A 20,166-nucleotide genomic window follows, 5' to 3' on the forward strand; every position below is an offset into this window, starting at 1 on the left:
CTATTTTATACATATATCCAAATGAATTCAAATGGATTCAGTAGTTATATGTAAAAGATGAAATAATAAAAGCAGAAATAACTGCTTCCACAGTATTTAGCCAGAGAGGGCTTTTTCAAATGTCAAATGCCAAAAACAGAAGGAAAAAAAAAAGTTACAGATGTCAGCAGCAAATTTTTAAAAATAGAAACCTCTGATTGTCAAGAAAATAAAAAATTAGCAAAAATTACCAGAAACAAATGACAAGCTGGGGAAAATAGTCTTTCATATTTCAACAAAAAAAAGATAAATACACCAAAATAAAAATAGACAAAAGCCATGAAAAGGTAATTAACACTCCCCCCAAAATATGTATATATAAATATATAATTACTATATAAAAAGTGCTTAAACTCACTAGGAACCAAAAGTAATGCTAATAAAAAATGATAATATACTTTTTCACTTAGAATGTGGAAATTTGGAGTTCCTGTTGTGGTGCAGTGGAAATGAATCCATCTAGGAACCATGGGGTTTTGGGTTCAATCCCTGGCCTCTCTCAGTGGGTTAAGGATCCAGCGTTGCTGTGAGCTGTGGGGTAGGTCGCAGATTCAGCTCCGATCTGGTGTTGCAGTGGCTGTGGTGTAGGCTGGCAGCTGTAGCTCCGATTCGACCCCTAGTCTGGGAACCTCCATATGCCTCAGGTGTGGCCCTAAAAAAGCAAAAACCAAAAAATAAAGAATTTGGAAATTTTTTAAAATGATAATACCTATTGTTAGTGAGGACTGAATTTTCATACTTTGGTATCAGTAAAGTAAATTAGTACATCTTTTCTGGAAGGCAACTGGAAAATCTAGCAGAATTAAGCTTCTAAGGGATGTGCATCAAAGGATTCATTTACAACAGTAAAAAATTAGAGGCAATATAAATATTCAATGAAGAGGAACTGATAAAATAAATTATGGTACAGCTACATGAATCATTAAACATTAAAATGATGAGGTAGTAAGATATTTAATGACAAAAAAAGGCTTTCACAAAACATTAAGAGGAGAAATAGATTTATAACCCACCATGTAAAGCAGTGATACACCTCCCTTCATTAAGTACATATTCTCATGGGGAAAAAATGGAAGAATAAACATCAAATTTATCAATAATTACCTGATCATTTTCATAATCGTAAACAACACTTAAAATAATAAAATTTTGTTGAAAAGGTATATATAACTTATAATGATAAATGATAAAAAGAAAACATGCCTACCACGAAAATGGCAGAGAGTAAACACACATGCAGGTACACAGTCAGAATTAATCATAAAATACAGAGTACTGGCTTATACAGCAAAGCAAAGGCTTAAGATTCTGCTTTTGATAAGGTAAGCATGAGTGTCAAATTTTTGTTCATCTTGATACACTAGGGTCTGATGGAAACTTTTGGCTTTATACTAATCGCTAAAGGAAAAAATATTTCCACATTCGGCATAGAAAATAAAACCTACGCTGGAGTTCCCGTCATGGCTCAGCAGAAACAAATCCAATCAGTATCCATGAGGATTTGGGTTTGATTCTTGGCTTTGCTCAATGAGTTAAGGATTCAGCATTGCTGTGAGCTGTGGTGTAGGTCATATACACGGCTTGGATCCTGCATTGCTGTGGCTGTGGCGGGGGCCAGCAGCTGTAGCTCCGATTCAACCTCTAGCCTGGGAACTTCCATGTGCTGCAGGGGCAGCCTTCAAAAGCAAGAATAAATAAATAAATACATCCTCTCCATTGCTTCAGTTGTACATAGTTTTTTACAAAAATTAATATTTACCTCACCAAGAATAGAATCTCTAAAATATTATCATATCTCTGTCTACTCTGAATTGTGTTTTTAGATTCAGTGCCTAAAGAATTTTGGTTTTGTCTAGACACTCATGTTGCAGCAGAAGAAAGGCTGGGGGGAAAATGTAATTGTAATGTATACATGTAAGGATAACTTGATCCCCTTGCTGTACAGTGGGAAAATAAAAAAAAAAAAAAGAATTTTGGTTTTGGTATTTTCCTTTGGGTATTTATTGATTTATTATCTCTCCACCAGCAATGTCTTCATTATAAATCTATGTCCTTCAAGTTTTATAAGCAAATGTTCCTAGATTTGCTGATAGAGCAGCAATAATAGGTTTAATCCAGAAAATGCAATAATGAAAGATTTGTTAAAATACTAATTTACATTTCTGAAGTGATGCTAAGAATCTAGGTATCATTTTTAAACATTAGCAAAATATTTTCCTGTGCCCTATAAAAATGAAATTGGTACTTTAAGTCTTGCTTATAGCATATACAGAGAAATATGTAAATGCAAATGATATCTATAAAGGTAGGTAGAGATTCTATTTAATGTCAGTAATAGTTAACATTTATGAAGCACTTGCTATGGACCAGGGTCTATTCTACATGCTTAACTTGTTTAATTCTCACAATAATTCTGTGGAATATGTGCTACTGCACATATGCATATATGCATATATTAATATGTCTCCATTTTTAACTAAAGAAACTGAGACAAAGAGAGTTTAAATAACTTGCCCAGTGTCTCACAGCTAGCCAGCAGTAAGATTGGGATTTGAACTAGACAGTTTGACTCCACAGCCTCCCTCTTGTTCAAAACTTTAAATCAAAATGAACATATTATAAGATGACCTGCTCTCCTTCAGTTGATCATATATTCAAGCACTGTGATTAGTTCAACATCAACCTACCAAATCGAGCTATAAGTTAATATCACTGTAATTTAATATAAATACCATTTCTCTAGGCCCTATATCATAAACATGAAGTTAAGAGACAGAAGGGAGCATAGAAACTCTGTACTTTCACCACATCACACTCATTAGTCACCATTGGATACTGGTTAACGATGAGAAATAAAGAGGCACCAGAGTCACACCAAGAATGAGGAAAGTGGGCCCCTTCATTTCCAGTTTAAGTTGCTAAGTACATGGTCACAGACAATTCCTAATTTATAAATCAATTTTGTTTAAAAATTTCATGTAAGAAAAGCAGTATTTTGGAGTTCCCATTGTGGTGCAGCAGAAATGAATCCTACTAGGAACTGTGAGGTTGGGGGTTTGATCCCTGGCCTTGCTTAGTGGGTTAAGGATCTGGCCTTGCCAGGAGCTGTAGGTTGCAAACGTGGCTCAGATCCTGCGTTGCTGTGGCTGTGGTTTAGGCTGGCAGCTGTAGCTCCAATTTGACCCCTAGCCTGGGAACCTCCCTATGCCACAGGTGCGGCCCTAATAAGAAAAAAGAAAGAAAGAAAGGAAGAAATGAAGGAATAAAAGATGCATTTTGCCCTAGATACAATATCCTACCAGACATGGTATTGGATTTCCAAGTTCACTTTCAAAAGCACACATAATGCTAAATGCTCTTGGAGTACCTTTCTGTTCAATAGTACCATAAAAACCTAACCAACTTGTGTCATCAATATTTCTACAGGAAGAGATGGACCATCTCCCCTGTGCAGTCTTGGAAGAGAAACAGAGTCCTTCTTAGCTGTGTCTTTGCCATCTCCACTCACTCTGTCATCGACTTCTCTCCAGTGGAGTTTTGCAAGAGTGCCAGAGGAATACCTAGAAAGTTAAGAGTTAACTTTGGGACCTTGCAGTAAACCCTTAGTCACATTTAATCCAGTGGAATTCCTGTTGCTTTCATTCAGGGGCTCCTTGGCCATAATTAGCCCATCTACTCCTCTTTTCATAAACAACTGTAACTTCTAACTAGGCCTTCTTTTCTTCCATGACCTGTAAGTCCTTGCTACTGAAAGCAAGGAGCTAAGGCAAAGAGATCTTCACCTGGGAGCTTTCAGAAATGCAAGATCTAAATTCCACCCAAAATCTTCTGAATCAGAATTTGCATGTTAGCCAGATCAGAGAAAGCAGTGATTGGTATGCACATAAAAGTTTGAGAAACACTGCCTTCCTGTCATTAAAGGTGTTAATATTTATTTTTATGTTTAAAATGTTTTCAGTATTATCATTAAACAAATCAAACTAAAAAGTTCCGCCTCTACCACAGCCAAGCCACATCCCTCACCTTAGAGTCTAGTCAAAGTCAGATGCATTCACTGATCAAATTCTGCTTATCTACCTCAATCAGTATCACCTTGGGAACTTAAGCCCAGAGCCCATCCCTCACCAATTAAACCACATTATCTGGGGTGGGGCTGCTGATTACTGTAAAAATTATGTTTCAAAAAAACCTAAACCCCATGATTTTCCAAACCTTGTCACAGGAACTGGGTAGAATGATCCAGGTAGCACAAGGAAGTACAGTGTGTGAGTTAGAGATGGGGGTTCTAGCAGAGGGTAGAAATAGGATATAGAATGAGTGGAGAAGGATTAGTATATTCAAGTTCCTGCTGCAGTTAGAGAAGCAGCTAGATATGGGGGGATGGGAGAGGAAACCAAGAAAAGAGTCCTCCATGGCAGGCATCTACGAAGATTCTTTGGAGGTAGCTGACTTTAGGTCAAAGGGCCATAAGTCAAAGTGCTAAGCCGAGACTGTGTGCAGTATCCTTCCAAACACTCCTTCCTTAGCAGTATGCCTGAACTCAAATGCCTGCCCCAAGTCTTGGTCAAAACATAAGGGACAACGACCTTCTTTTGTAAGATACATGGTGGGATTGAGAATTCTAGCAGAATGACCATTAAGACTTCTTTCTGCCCTTAAACTTCTTGGAGTATAAGAAATTTAAATAATAATAGCAGTTTGACTGAACTGGCACTAACAGGTATCTCAATTTGATGATGGAAACATGCCCAGAGCTGCCTAGACATCAGAAATATATTTGAGTGAACGCTTGTGAATTTCTTATCAGATTAAGTATACCGTGATAGCCATAGTCTCTTAGTAATCTGCATACAGAACTCCCTTCACTTGGCTCCCCTTGGAATGTCCTTAACTGACTCCCACACTCAGTTCTTCAACAGCCAATTTCTCTTCCGTGCTAGGAGTCTTAAATATTAAAGACAATGTTATATCTGGCTGCTGAGTCACATGGAGGAAAAACAAGTACACAGTTAATTATGAGCAGCCATAGCTAATATGATTTAAAATTACAGCAGTACTGCAGAGAGATAAACTCTTACATGATGACATTTCCTTTTTTTCCTTAACCTTTCGCAGTCAACAGCAAATTTTACCAGTGCTTTTTCTATCAGTCCTGAAACCATTCAGATACTCTTTATACCACAATCATCCTTAGCTTAGAGGGGCTGAGAACATACAGGACATTTTGAAAGTATGTCCATCTTTTACCAAGAATGGTGTTACAGCGACTTCAAGAATCCTTGCTCATTTAATAGAACTTTAAAACTACCAAGATGACACACACAGAAGAAAGGCAAAATGCCCAGAAAGAATACAATACATACTAAGGCATTAGTACAAGTTGTTTAAAAGGACAGAGGATAGTGAAATTTTCTCCCCCTCTTTTCTTCCTATAACAGACCAAAAAGAATGGAGAGATCAAAGGCCCTGAAAATCTGCACTCATCTTAATGACCATAATGGTTATATACATTCTTAAAGATTTAACAGTTTTCAACATGTTCACTACTTAAAACTGCACAGTCACAGCGGGGGCGGGGGGAAGGAGTTCTCCGTAACAAGGCTGAGAAATCCACAGTCTCACCACACCGTGCCATTGCCATTGCCAAGGTCAGTTTCCTCTCCAGCCTTCTTGCCATACACATTTCAACTGCTTTCCCCATCAGTTCTTCTCCTCATCTGTATTCGGCTGGTTATCGGTGGAAGATGAACTGATGGAAATCAGCTTTGCCTTCAAACATGCTGTCGATTCCAGACCAGTTGCCCGGGGCTCAGCTTAGCTCGGGGAGCACCACTCACACCCCTCATTCCCACCCCTGGGTAGTGAAAACACCTAGAAAGGCTCTAAGATTCCTTTTGCTGGGATAATTTTAAGCTTGAAAGTTTAAGTTGTCTGTTTCCACATCCACTCCGTTCTTCTACCCCTTAATTTTGTCTATACATTGGACCCTTAGCACTGCTGGCTCTTGGGTGTATTTCACACGGTTCTTTTTCAAGTGTAGGTGGGAAGAATCCGTTGGTTCTGCTGTCCTGCCACCTGCTCTGAACTTTCTTTAGATTTATCCCTGAGGTGACTCTGGAAGAATCTTCAACCTTTGAGTTTTTAACCTGCTTTGTCCGAGAAGATGCAAAGAACCTTGGCAGACCCAAGACTGATCACTATGCTTACCATCTGCTGAGCACCTACGTGTAATCATTGTAAGTACAGCTGTACAGCAACTGTAATCTGATCCAACAGAAGGGTCATAGGCTTTGGAGCCAAAGAGATCTGCCTATCACTCAAATTCACACACGGGTAACTTTGGAAAAGTTACTTAATTTCCTGCATCTCAATTTCCTTTTCTGTATATTAGAGATAACATCTGCTCCACAGACTTACTAGGGGACTCAAATAAATAATCTACACAAAGAACTTAATGCTGAACCTGGAACATATTAGTTACTCAATAAATATTAAGCGATATTTTCTTTATTTTTTAATCTGTGAATACCAGACCAAAAAATAAATTTTAGAAATGTGTTCATGTATCATCTAAATTTTCATATTTAGGTGAGTGCCTTTTTTTTTTCTTCCTTTTTAGGGCCACACCTACGGCATATGGAAGTTCCTGGTCCAGGAGTCAAATAGGAGCTACCTATAGGTCTATGCCACAGCCACTGCAACACTAGATCCGAGCCACATCTGCAACCTATGCTGCAGCTTGTGGCAAAGCCAGATATTTAGCCCATTGAGTGAGGCCAGGGATCTAACCAGCATCCTCATGGACACTACGTTATGTTCTTAACCCGCTGAGCTACAATGGGAACTCCTAGGTGAGTGCTTTTGTTCACATGAAATTCCTATGCTGGTAGATTCTAGAGGAATAAATTATCTCACAATAGGCAGAGCATAAAAGAGGTTTAATAATCCATCCTCTCTTCCAGCTTCTACTCAGTTGTGCTTACGGTAACAGTATAACAGCCTGTGATGAAGAACATGACTAGAGAAAACTTGGAGTTTTACCACAGTCTTAGCTGTGACATAACAATTGTTTGAAATACAGCTCACTTCGGGAATTTCCGTTGAGGCTCTGTGGGTTAAGGAACCAGTGTTGCCGTGAGCTGTGGTGTAGGTTGCAGATGTGGCTCGGATCCCATGTTGCTGTGGCTGTGGTGTAGGCCAGGAGCTCCAATTTGACCCCTAGCCTTGGAACTTCCATATGCCATGGGTATGGCCCTAAAAAGTGAAAGAAAGAAAGAAAGGAAGAAAGGAAGAAAGAAATGAAGGAAGGAAAGAAGGAAGGAAGGAAAGAAGGAAGGAAGGAAGGAAGGAAGGAAGTCCACTTCAACCCATGATGACCTATTGAGAATGTTGTGTTACCATATGATATGGCGAGAGTGAACTGTTCTTCTATACACTGATTCAAATGCAGAGAGTATAGTCATTAAGGCAAACAACAATACATATTTTGAAAAATTATGTCAAACAGAATCAGAAGCTATAAATAAAAATTTTCCCAAAGCTCTGGGTGCAAGAAAAATCACCTCAAAGGTATCTTAAAAGATAATTAATTCTTCAGCTACCTTATTCGTATTTACAAATAAAATATTTTTCACATCCAAACTGCTGCAGGTTTCTTTAGAGAAAGATAGATATGTGATAGATAGACAGCTAGATATATACATGCATACATACATACATAGACAGATTTTAAAAACCAGCAGAATTTCTTCAAAAGGTTATCAAGAGCATTACAAAACCTTCTGGACCTAACTTTGGTCATCTTTGTCAAAATAAATGTTTAAATGAATTATTTGGTGTGCATTAAGTCCAAGTTCTTGAAGCAATGCAACTTGTGTGACATCTCTTTGGGAGACACTATGGCACCCCTTACTTTCAGAGACATGAAGATCAATATAATTACAATATAGATCCACCCAATTGGTACCTAACCTCCCAAAGAAAATACTGTACACAGCCTTTATTTGAAGACTAAATCAGTTTTCAACTTGCCATCGCTTTTACGGGTGACAATCAAGGATTCAAATCGATGCTCTGATGACGTAAAAATTAATATATCAGCGTCACAATTGACATCATCTGGGGAACATCCTGGGCTGCACTTCAACACCACAAAGACTGGGGTCCTCAGGCTGGGAGCCCTCTTCACAATGATGAAGAGAGAGGAGACAGAAAACATACTGCAGAATTACCTCACTGCCAAATTTCAAATTTGTGCTATTTTTTTTTTTTGCTTGAAAGAATTTGGCACACAGAAATGGTTTCAGAATATTACAAACAGTCACCTATATAATTGGCTGAATTTTACCTAATTCTTCTCCAGACATTGTCTCCTGACTTTCTTCTATTGAATACAGGAAAATAAAGTCACTGGCAATCTCATAAACCAGTAAGATAATGTGATTTGGGATAGTAACAGAAAATAATATCTTAAAAAAAACCTTATTTTACTGGACCCATTTTATTTATTTATTTATTTATTTATTTATTTTTCTCTTTTTAGGGCCACATCCACAACAGACGGAGGTTCCCAGGCTAGCAGTCCAATCGGAGGTGTAGTCACTGGCCTATGCCACAGCCACACAGCAATGTGGGATCTGAGCCACATCTGTGATCTACACCACAGCTCATAGCAACACCGGATCCTTAACCCACTGAGCAAGGCCAGGGATCGAACCCGCGTCCTCATGGGTACTAGTTTGGGTTCATTCATCACTGAGCCATGACGGAACTTCTTACAGGACCCATTTTAAATTGTAAATTGTCACCTGTGTTCCAGGAAATCTTAGTTCCAAAGCATTTTTACTAGTCTCTACTAGAGTTTTAGTGGCTTATTTGTATTTGGAGTTAGATTAGTCTTTTACCCCTCTACGAGATTACCCTATTCCTTTTATAATCCTAAAAGTGAATATCATTATTTTATCCATAATGAACTTACAAATGAGATCCTTACCCCTAAATATAATATGATTCCATAGAACATAAATCTCCAGAAAAAACATCGCCGAAGGGCATTAATGAGTTTGGGATTCTTCTTTGAAGCCAGTTCTCTGTCCCATTCTCTGCAAAAGAATAAAAAGTAGGACCAGTGAGTTGCATGTACAAATATTTGAGTTCTTCTATTGCCATTAACATAGTTTCAGTCACAAAAGTACATTCAAGGAAATTAACCCAAGTGACTAAAGAGACAAAATATTAAGGGGAATTTCCAACACTAATACTAAGACAGATATTTGGCAGAATTCAATGTTCCATGATATATCAGTTTTCAGGGAGTTAACTTCATGAAAAAGCCACACTTTATGTGTTAAAGAAAGGTTCTAGGCTTTAAAAAGCAATTAATGCAAAAAGTAGACAAATAAATTATGACTTTCAAATACACATTGCTGTGCTTAGAACAAGGTGAAAAATAAACAAATATTTAATTTTTTTTCCTCTTCATTTGTTTAGGATTGTAGTGGATTTTACAAAATTCAACTGTCAAACCAAAATCAAGATTAAAAGTCAGGCGGAATTTTCTGTAATTTAACACTAGAAAAACATGTTATTTGGACTTTGCTTTTAAATGTAGAGATATGAAACAAATACAATTAAACTTCATTTTCAACTAGTAGAGTCATTCTTTACAATAAATTTTTTGGAAACAATCAAATTCTATAATTTCTGGTAGGAGCAGAACTAAGTAGTCTGAAGATTTTTGATACCAAATAAATGTCTTGTTATCTTTTAAATACTATATGTTCATCAACTGATTATACTTAAATTATTACCACTGCTTCCTGTTAATAAAAATTCTCTCTTCCCAAGTGGATAAAACATAGCCATAAATCTTATTCTCATCTTCATCTTTAAACAGTACAGAGATGAGAAGTTTCACAGGAAAGAACTAGATAAGGACTTTGAATTTTATCATCAGCCATGGGCATTACTATCCATCTACCACTATTAGAGGTGGTTCTAAGTTACTCTAAAGGAAGAGCACAAACTCAGATTTGAGGGCGAGTTTGGCAGGCATGGCATTGTGCATGGCCACTGACTTCCCTGAGAAGCTTGCTATCTAGAATGCCTTAATTACCCTCTGCCATCTGTCTACCTCCTCACACTCTTTCCCACCCTCTCACTCACACACACAGGACCTGCCTCCCATCCATGTCATTCAGTGATTCACCAAGTCCTACACTGATTACTCTTTCCCTTAGCATCCATTTAGAGCTTATTTTGGATTTGCTGATATACCTACAATGTGTTATAGTTATGTATTCTATCTCTGCAGCAGTGTTACAGGTTGTTACATGCTAGCCACTTCACATTCAATCATCAACCACTCATTCAACAAATATTTACTGAGCACCTATTATAGTTGGCCCTTTGTGTCTGTGGGTTCCACACCCACAGACTCAACCAACTTGGGATAGAAAATATTCATACACACGTGCAAATCCAGAAAGTTCCAAACAGCAAAACTTGAATTTTGTCATGTGTCAGAAACTATTTACATAATATTTACATTTTTTAGGTATTATAAGTAAGCTAGAGGTGATTTAAATGTACAAGAGGATTGTGTAGGCTATATGCAAATACTATGCCATTTAATATAAGGGGCTAAAGCATCCAGAGATTTTGGTGTCTCTGGGGGATCCACTTAGGACCACTGTATATATCAGACTCTATTTTAGACTCTACTCCAGGCACATGATAAACAGAACAAATCAAAAAAAAAAAAAAAAAAATCCCTGCCCTCAGGCTTCATGGCACTTACACAGAAATAAGTGCTCAATGATAGGTGCTGGTCCTTGATCCTGGAAATGTGAACTTACTACTCCCATTAGCCTAATTCTTTGAATTAAAATCAAGAAAAAATAAGGTTGAATATTTTATTTGCCTTGAAATTTCAAAAGAAATTCAATGAGTTTAATGAAAATAAGATAAACAAATTGAAAGTCTATTTTATTTTTGGGCAGTTAAAAAAATAGGTACTTCTTTCTTATTGTTCTTTTTCTTTTTTTCTTTCTTTTCTTTTTTTTTGCCAGCTCCCTCCCCTCTTTCCCCTTCATCTGGTATCAGACCCTGTACTGCTGGCACCAGACCAGTCTAGCTTATTCAGAGACTGTTGCTGGTCCAAGGAGAAAGCTTGTGATTGAGAAATTTCTGGGATTTTTCCACAGTTGGCCAAGGAGAAAGGACTCTTTCCTCTGTGGTCTATAAAGATATGAGCAAAGAGTTCTGAGGATCCACTGCATGGAGGAAGCTGGTCTAAGAGAATAAAACCAGTCCCTGGTTCCACTGAGTTCCTAAGGCCAGTCCTCTTCCTAGCCTTCACACAGGTAGACTACACGAGCCAATAAATTCCCTCTTTTTATTTACTTAAGCTAGTTAATTAGGTTTCTGTCACTGACAAACAAAAGGATTATAACCAATATTCTTAGAAAAGAAGATTTCTTTACAATGGGAAACATTGTTTCTGGGGAGGCAGAAGTATACACCTGGGTTTGAACCATGGCACCATCAGTTATTAACTGGAAAATTACATCATTTTTCTGATTCTCAATTTGCTCTTCTATAAGATGGAGATAATGCTTTCCTTTCAGAGTGGCTGAAAGGAGATACTACACCTGCCATTCAATGTGTACTCAAAGATATGAAATTTCTTTGATATCCAATAGCCATTACCTCAAGATTTCCGAGGATGTACATTTGTATTAATGCATTAAGATTCTGGAGGGAGGAGTTCCCGTCATGGCGCAGTGGTTAACGAATCCGACTAGGAACCATGAGGTTGCAGGTTCAGTCCCTGCCCTTGCTCAGTGGGTTAAGGATCCAGCGTTGCCATGAGCTGTGGTGTAGGTTGCAGACACGGCTCGGATCCCATGTTGCTGTGGCTCTGGCGTAGGCCGGCAGCTACAGCTCCGATTGGACCCCTAGCCTGGGAACCTCCATATGCCACAGAAGCGGCCCAAAGAAATAGCAAAAAGACAAAAAAAAAAAAAAAGATTCTGGAGGCAAATATACACAACTTGCTTCATAAAGATGTTATTTCAGTCTTCACAAAATCCACTTAATGTACTTTAAAGACAGGTAACTTCTCAGAATTCAAAGAATCCATATATGTATTTTTTTTTTTAATTCCTCAGGAAAATGTTTCTCTTTTTTTCAATCCTTCCATTTTTTAAATCTTTTTTTTCCTCTTACGGCCACACCTTCAGCATATCGAAGTTCCCAGGTCAGGGATGAATCAGAGCTGCAGCTGAGGCCTATGCCACAGCCACAGCAACGCTGGATCCGAACAGCATCTGAAACCTATGCCACAGCTTGCAGCAATGCTGGATCCTTAACCCACTGAGTGAGGCCAGTGATCAAACCTGCATCTACACAGACATCTTCAGTTCTCAACCTACTGAGCCCAAAGGGAGCTCCATTTTTTAATTTTTCATTGATTGACACATCATCTGAAAAGTAAGATGTTCCTATTTGAAATATGCCATTTTGGAGTTCCCTTCGTGGCGCAGTGGTTAACGAATCCAATTAGGAACCATGAGGTTGCGGGTTTGGTCCTTGCCCTTGCTCAGTGGGTTGACGATCCGGCGAATTAAACTCTCCACTGTCACTTCTCTATTCTCTAAGTAATTAATACTATTAACCTCTCTCTTCAACTATTAAACAATGTGCATGAACATACCTTTCCAATTTTTCAGACAGATTGTCAGCAGAGTCAGAAGAAGAGATATGGTATATGTCTGACAATTCCAGGCGCTGTCTATATCCTTTTCTCAAAATTGGTCTGGTCCAGCTAAAATGAAGAGAGGAGAGAAAGATTAAAATATTAACTTGATTTGCTCTCCAATGTGGACTTGGAATCAGATATGGTTTCAAATCTTCTAGCATGTTAAAAATGGTGATGCATATAAGAAGAAAATAAGTAAACTTATAGAAATGTCAGGGATTCGTATCTTACACAAAACAACTGTATAAAACATCAGCACTCCTGAACTGATGAGACTATAGCTTTGTCTAAAAGGATCAAGAACAATGGTAGAATCCTTCCCAAGGGAAAAGACAAACTGCTAAACATTCTATATGAAAAGCATTCTTCTTAAAAAAAAATCCCCAAAATAATCAGATACAGGAGTTTAGAGTTTGCTAAAGTCTATTCTCTATAGCTTCAACTATAAAACGATCTGTGAATAAGAAGATAGACCCTCATTTGACACTCTTATATAATTTTGTTAACTGTAGTACAGAGTAGTGAGTAATGAGCTACTTGTTGAATGAACTGACTGTAGCTGGAGGGTTAATGAGTAGTGTGTATCAATTTGTTGACTTAATCATCACCTCTGAATGAGGGTGGGGATCATAATTTTCTTATGTTTTGTCTCCTCACTCCACAGCATTTACGCACATCTGCCCACTACACATCTAATAAATAACAATTTATGATGAAAACTGGGGACTTTAGCACCGTAAATAATTGGGCAGGATACTTCAGTTATTTTCACATACATTGTTTCCAGCTATTGTGAGTAAAGCAAAATAATCTTCGCAGACATAAAATCTAAAAAAGAAGTCAAAGAAAAAGGAAAACCAAGAGGAGGGAGGGGGAGCGAGAGAAGTATAATACAGAAATGGTTACAGAGAGACACTTCTTTATGAAATTTGAGCAAAGGAGACCTTTCTCATGTGAAATTTCGTATATTTATTAAAGAAAGGAATTGAATGTGGAATTAATGATTCCTAACATATGCTTTTACCCTTAGCTTCTTTCTTTTCTTCAGAAACGTCTAAAATTTGTGTCACTGAGACTTTGGTAACATATCAAAATGCATGTTTCCCATAGATTTCAAAAATCAAAAAGGGAGTGATATAACAAGATCTGAGAGGCAAAATAAACTTGTAAAAGGAAAAGTATTCTAGCGAAACCATTGAGAATAAAAAGAGGAAGTGCTATGCCAAATGCAAACATTTTGACATTGTTTCACAGCAACCAGAACCTTCAGACTTTGCAGAAGTCTCTCTTGTTCACTTTCAGCCCTCCCACCCCAGTGGTCTAGATTCTTGTTTACACCCCTCGTTCCTGCTATTTCTACAACTTATTCTTCCTTAAAATTTAACTGAATTAGGACCCAACTCAAAGACTAAGTCATTTCAGTAACCATTTCTGACTAGGATATTGAGTGACAATGGCTTAATGTGTCAGTTTTTCCTATCAACTTGAAATCTTTGCATCTTAACAAGAGCCTTCAAACCTCAACAAAGGGTGATAATTAAGTTTCATCTTTATTGCCCAGTGCAATTTTTCCTGGAGAACAAGAAGGGAAATAGTCGAGGACAGTCTGAGCACAGCAGCTTAAGAAGTGCCAAGCTCATACTGCATCTGCAGTGGACATCGTCTGAGTGGCACATACTCCTGGCACCTGGCCCTTGCCATCCAGTATCCAAGTTAAGCACTGGAAGATTATAGGGGGTAGTTAGGCAGTAAAAAATCTGGGACAGCAATTTAGCATATAACCTCCATTGTGCTGTTATAAGCCTTTGTAAACTTAAGTCAAGAGGTTAAAATGTGGAGTTCCTGCTGTGGTGCAGTGGGTTAAGAATCCAAATGCAGTGATTTGTGGTTGCGATGTTATGGGTTTGATCCCTAGCCTGGTGCAGTGGTTAAGGAGCTGGCATTGCTGCAGCTGTGGCGTAGATCAAAACTGTGGCCCAAATTCGATCCCTGGCCTGGGAACTTCCATATGCCATGGATGTGACCATAAAAAAGGAAGAAAAAAGGTGAAAATGTGAAGCAAGTGTGTACTACTAATTTTAAAAGTATGTGTATATAGCACTTTTACAAATATTAGCACATTGTGATTTTTATTTGAAATTCTCCATAGGTAACAAAAAGGGATCTTTGTCCTATTTTAAGAATAAAGAAATGGGAGTTCAGAGGTGCTAGTATGTCTGCTACAAAATGGTAAAGACTAGATTTTTGTCATATTTTTCTGACTTCATTTCTTCCATTACTAAGTTCAGCTTTCCCTGTTTAGAAAAATTAGGCATGGTGGGTTGTTCTAGAAAGCGCTGAAAGAAGGGTCTAGAAGTAGGGAGACAAAAAGCACACTGCAGTGAGTGGTGTGGTATGCTGGCAAATCTTTAACCATGCTTTCTCCAGGAATGAATGAATGAATGACAAAAAAAAAAAAAAAACCACACACACAGCAAAGTGACATAGCATTTGCCAGTTTCTGTGGTGTAAATACTCCCACCATGAATGATTTCAAGCCACTGAATATAAAGTCACTGAACAGAGTTGGGTAGAGATACACAGTTGCATATAGTATAGTGTGCTTACCATTCAGATACAGTCAACATAACTTCAACAACATAGAAAAATAATTAGGTAGTGATAAATTTGGGGTTATTACCTTTGTGTTAATATAATTTGTCTAATTGTAAGTTTAAATCATTTAATTTTTATTACTAGTTACGTTTAACAACCAGCTCACAAAGTTCCTGAAAATTTAGCAATCACCCTGTTTGGGAAAAGCATTTTAGGAACTTGTTTGGAAATAAGCAGTTTTAGAAGAATGCCCTAACCAATTGATCTCTAGACTGCCACTCTAATGTACAGCTCCTGGACTTGAGCTGCAACATTGTCAGCCTCCGGCTAACCCTGCTAGCTTCAGACTGGCATCGCAATCCAAATTGGCTCTTATCCATCTATTCTGTTACTATTTGTCCTGAAGTCAGTGGTTTTTATAACTGATAGACTCCTTGGTTTGTTTCAAGTCTGAAGACCAGGGAAGATTCCGTCAGCAACCAAGGACCTCTGTTCTGTCCTGAATGAGTTTTTCCTCCAATTGCAGGGTTTGTCACTATACTTGTATATAAAATATGCAGTCATACCACTCCCCAGATTTTCTCCAATTTTTAATATATTATGCAGTATTTAACACACTGTACCCTTAAAGCTGTCCATTTATCTTTATTTCAAAAATCTGAATATATGGCCAGCATATATTTGCTCATTGTTTGATACTGATATTTAAATGTTAATAAACTAGTATACCTCCCCCCAAAATTTAACAATCAGCTTAGCCAAAAAGGGCCAACTACAGCAACAATGGACTGAAAGTCTTAGAACAAGGATAATAGCATTGAGAATGGGAAGGAAGGGGCCAAGTGAAAATTTAGTAAAGAGAAAAATATACTCCATATATTAATAAACCTTGAATTTTCAGTATGTTTGAAATTATTAACATATGAATATAAATTTACCAATGAAGAGAATTTCACTATCCATAAATACAATAACAAAAAGTCATTTGCAGGAGAGTTAAAAATAAACCTTGTCTTTCTTTTAAAAACTAAATAAACATATATCTTTTGATCCATATCTAAGATCTGATCACCATTTCCATAAATGAGTTTTTGGCTCATCTTAAAGTAATACAATTTGCAGGCTGCATTTATAAAAAAACTTCCTATGTTATCTCTGCCCATGGTAAAATGTATGTTACATCATGACATCTAGCTTTGATTATCAAGAGTTCCATAGCCCAGCAAAATCAAACCAAACATATCAGTAGGATTAAAAGTGAGCCATGTATAATTACTAACATAATTTAGTGTTTCTGACAGGTTCACTACAGTTAAATCTAATATTCAAAACCTGAAATAGAAACTTAAGGTAGGAGTTCCCATTGTGGCTCAGCGGTAACAAATCCAGCCAGTATCCATGAGGACGGGGATTCCATCCCTTGCCTCGCTCAGTGGGTTAAGGATCCAGCATTGCCATGAGCTGCGGTGCAGGTCACAGATGCGGCTCAGATCTGGCATTGCTGTGGCTCCAATTTGACCTGGGAACATCTATATGCCTTGGGTATATCCCTTAAAAAATAAAAAACTTAAATTATGAGAACTAAATCAATTAACTTCAGGCTGCCTGGCGATCACCAGAGTTATCTTAGAGAAAGAATTTGTTTCATGGGATTGAGCCAGAAAAAAAAAAAAAAAATTGAATGAAATTTCTGCCCCATTAAAGAGGTCTCTGACTCACACACGAAAAACTTATGGTTTCCGGAGGAGACAGTTTGGGGGGTGGGGGGATGTGCTTGGGCTGTGGGATGGAAATCCTGTGAAGTCAGATTGTTATGATCATTATATAACTACAGATGTGATAAATTCATTTGAGTAATACAAAATTAACATATCAATAATTTCACTAAATATTAATGGTCTAAATATACACTAAAAACAGAGTTGGACAGAGTAAATAAAAATTATTAAACTATAAAAAAATTAAAAATAAAAAAAATTAAGAGGTCTCCACACCTACCTCAAACCAGCCTTGGAAATAAAAAACAAATACAAAACAAGCAAAAAATTCCCCAGGTATCCACACTTCGACACTCTATGAAATAGTTACCATAAAACTCTAGCCACCACTCCTCTTGAATAAGCCTAAGTTAAACATGCTTGGATATAATTTAGGAAAGCCGACTCGAGATTTCTATTTCAGTATTTCTTACATTAAAAACTATTCATTATCAGTAAGTGTTTCATTATCAGTGCAGGTACACCTGGAATAACCAACCAAAGGCAATAAACCCTATTCTTCTTCCTCTTCCTCAAATTTCTTCCCCTTCACCCCTTCTTCTCACCTCTACTTGATCTTATCCTTCTCCTTCATTCATAACCTGTCACTGTATGTTACAAATGGACTTATAAATAGATCTACTTAGATACTGTGACAGTTTCCAAAGTTCTAATTATTTCTAACAGAAATTAGTTAATGATTGATTATGCAAGGTAGGAGACAGTGATCCTTAAGGTGTATAGTTCTTAATATTCTAAAGTTTTAAACTAACTTCAAAAAAAAGTCTACTACCTCATACACACTGTTCACTAAACTGTAAGAGACTTCGGGTTTTATTAAGGAAAAATTCTATTGCTTGATTTCTTTTTTTTTCTTTTTCTCTTTTTTTTTTTTTTTTTTTTTTGTCTTTTGCTATTTCTTGGGCCGCTCCCACGACATATGGAGATTCCCAGGCTAGGGGTCTAATCGGAGCCGTAGCCACCAGCTTACACCAGAGCCACAGCAATGCATGACCCGAGCCGCGTCTGCAACCTGCACCACAGCTCACGGCAATGAAGGATCGTCAACCCACTGAGCAAGGGCAGGGACCGAACCCGCAACCTCATGGTTCCTAGTCGGATTCGTTAACCACTGCGCCACGACAGGAACTCCGGATTTCTTTTTTAAACACACACACACAATGAAACCATATTTAGTTTCATTTCTTAAGACAAAATTTCCAATTTTTGCATAGATATAGAGTTACTTGTAATTCCTTATAATAAAAAGAATCTTCCAATTACAGACACTATTAAAGCCTTGATTTTCACAAAATGTCCCCCTAAAATCACATAATTAAAGCTTAAAATCATTTTTCCATTTGACATTTGGCTTTTGTTAGTTCATTGTTAATCCAAATATCCAACATTTTCATCTACTGGAATTTAAGATGAAGGGCAGTTATCAGCTCTTTTTTAGTTCAAAATAATTTTGTTTTTATAAAACAATCATGCCTACACATTATTTAACATTACTTTTGATTTAACTAGCCAAATAAAATAAAATGAAATAAAATTATGATTCAAACCCACAGTTGCATGACACAGCTCCAAATGCTGACAAATTGATACACTCAAAAGACTAAGTATTTTTCCTTTTTGCATGAAATAATAAGTGAGGAACTAAGTCAAAATTAAACTACTTTGTGTGGACAAATTTAAATATGCTAGAGGTTTTCTCATCATCCAATATATTTACCCTGACTCTGAAACAGCCCAAATAATCTGGATAGTTCTATCTAAAGAAAATGTCGATGTTCAGGCAAAAAAAGATGAGGAATAGTTTATACAGACTATAGGGCAATAAATCTCAAATTCCTGCAGCATATTCCACCAGTTTGCTTTAGGTTTTCTTGATAAAAGGCTATGATGGAAAGAACTGATTTGAGACCAGAAGTCATTTCATCTGTACAAGGATTTTTTTAATCCATATAAATAACACTTCAAATATCAGTTGTTTTATCAACTTAGATTCAATGTTATCTTATAGTCAGATGTATTTTTCCCTCAATGAATTTTAATGAAACAACTTGAGAGGCATCTAGCTCTCAAAAGTCCTTGTATGTGTCAAGAATGCACCCCAACAATACTGATTATTTCAAAAAAACAGAATGAACCCCTAAGTTGCAGCAATAGGGTGAGGGCCAAGTTGGTGAGTTCCTGTCCTCTAATTCCTAAAGATAACTAAACAGTACTTGCTACTTAGCCATAAAATGATGAATTAATAATCAATAACCACTTTAGTCAGCTCAATCACCTTTTTGCTTGCTAAAGATGAACTATTTTTGTGTTTGAGAGTTAAAATGTCTCATGAGGCTCTAATTTTACCAAGAGAATTATAGGAGTTCTTTTTCTTTCTCTGGATGAGTAAACAGTAAAGTAAATATAGTCAATAAATTTCAGAAGATCTGGAAAGATAATTATTTGCTGCTCAACAAAAGATCTCAAACCCAATTATGAAAAATCTTCTGGAGGCCCAGAATTTAAAGCCATAATGTAAATCAATTTAACTTCATGCCTAATAAATCTAAACATTAAATAGAAAATCCATCTACCCATTATATAAGATGCTTCTAAATATAAACGTATTAAAGATATAAGCATATTTAGAAATGTCCATAAGGTAACAGAGATCCTAAAGGACACAATAGAAAATTTAGACTTGATTGACATTTTCAGGACACTACATCCAAAAAAATCAGAATATGCATTCTTTTCAAGTGCACATGGAACTTTGTCAAGGATTTACCACACACTGGGGCACAAAACTAACCTCAACAAATTTAAGAGTATAGAAATTATTTCAAGCATCTTCTCTGACCACAATGGCATGAAACTAGAAATCAACCACAGGAAAAGACATAAGAAAAAAAATAACTATATGGAGACTAAACAACATGCTACTAAAAAACCAATGGCTCAACAAGAAAATCAAAAGGGAAATTAAAAAATACCTTGAGACAAATGATAATGAAG

At 37.0% G+C, this 20,166-nt stretch overlaps 1 protein-coding gene across 1 annotated transcript in view; it reads right to left on the bottom strand.

Moving 5' to 3' along the window:
- Window positions 1–20,166, bottom strand: part of CFTR (CF transmembrane conductance regulator) — a 184,657-nt gene that overhangs the window by 138,029 nt on the left and 26,462 nt on the right. Inside the window, exons 2-3 of the mRNA XM_047763595.1 lie at window positions 12,755–12,865; window positions 9,032–9,140 (exon numbers count right to left, since the gene is read on the bottom strand). Of these exons, the coding sequence (XP_047619551.1) occupies window positions 9,032–9,140; window positions 12,755–12,865 (220 nt within the window). The remainder of the gene's footprint in view (window positions 1–9,031; window positions 9,141–12,754; window positions 12,866–20,166) is intronic.

Source organism: Phacochoerus africanus, chromosome 16, assembly GCF_016906955.1.
Source record: "Phacochoerus africanus isolate WHEZ1 chromosome 16, ROS_Pafr_v1, whole genome shotgun sequence".
Classification (NCBI taxonomy): Eukaryota; Metazoa; Chordata; class Mammalia; order Artiodactyla; family Suidae; genus Phacochoerus; species Phacochoerus africanus.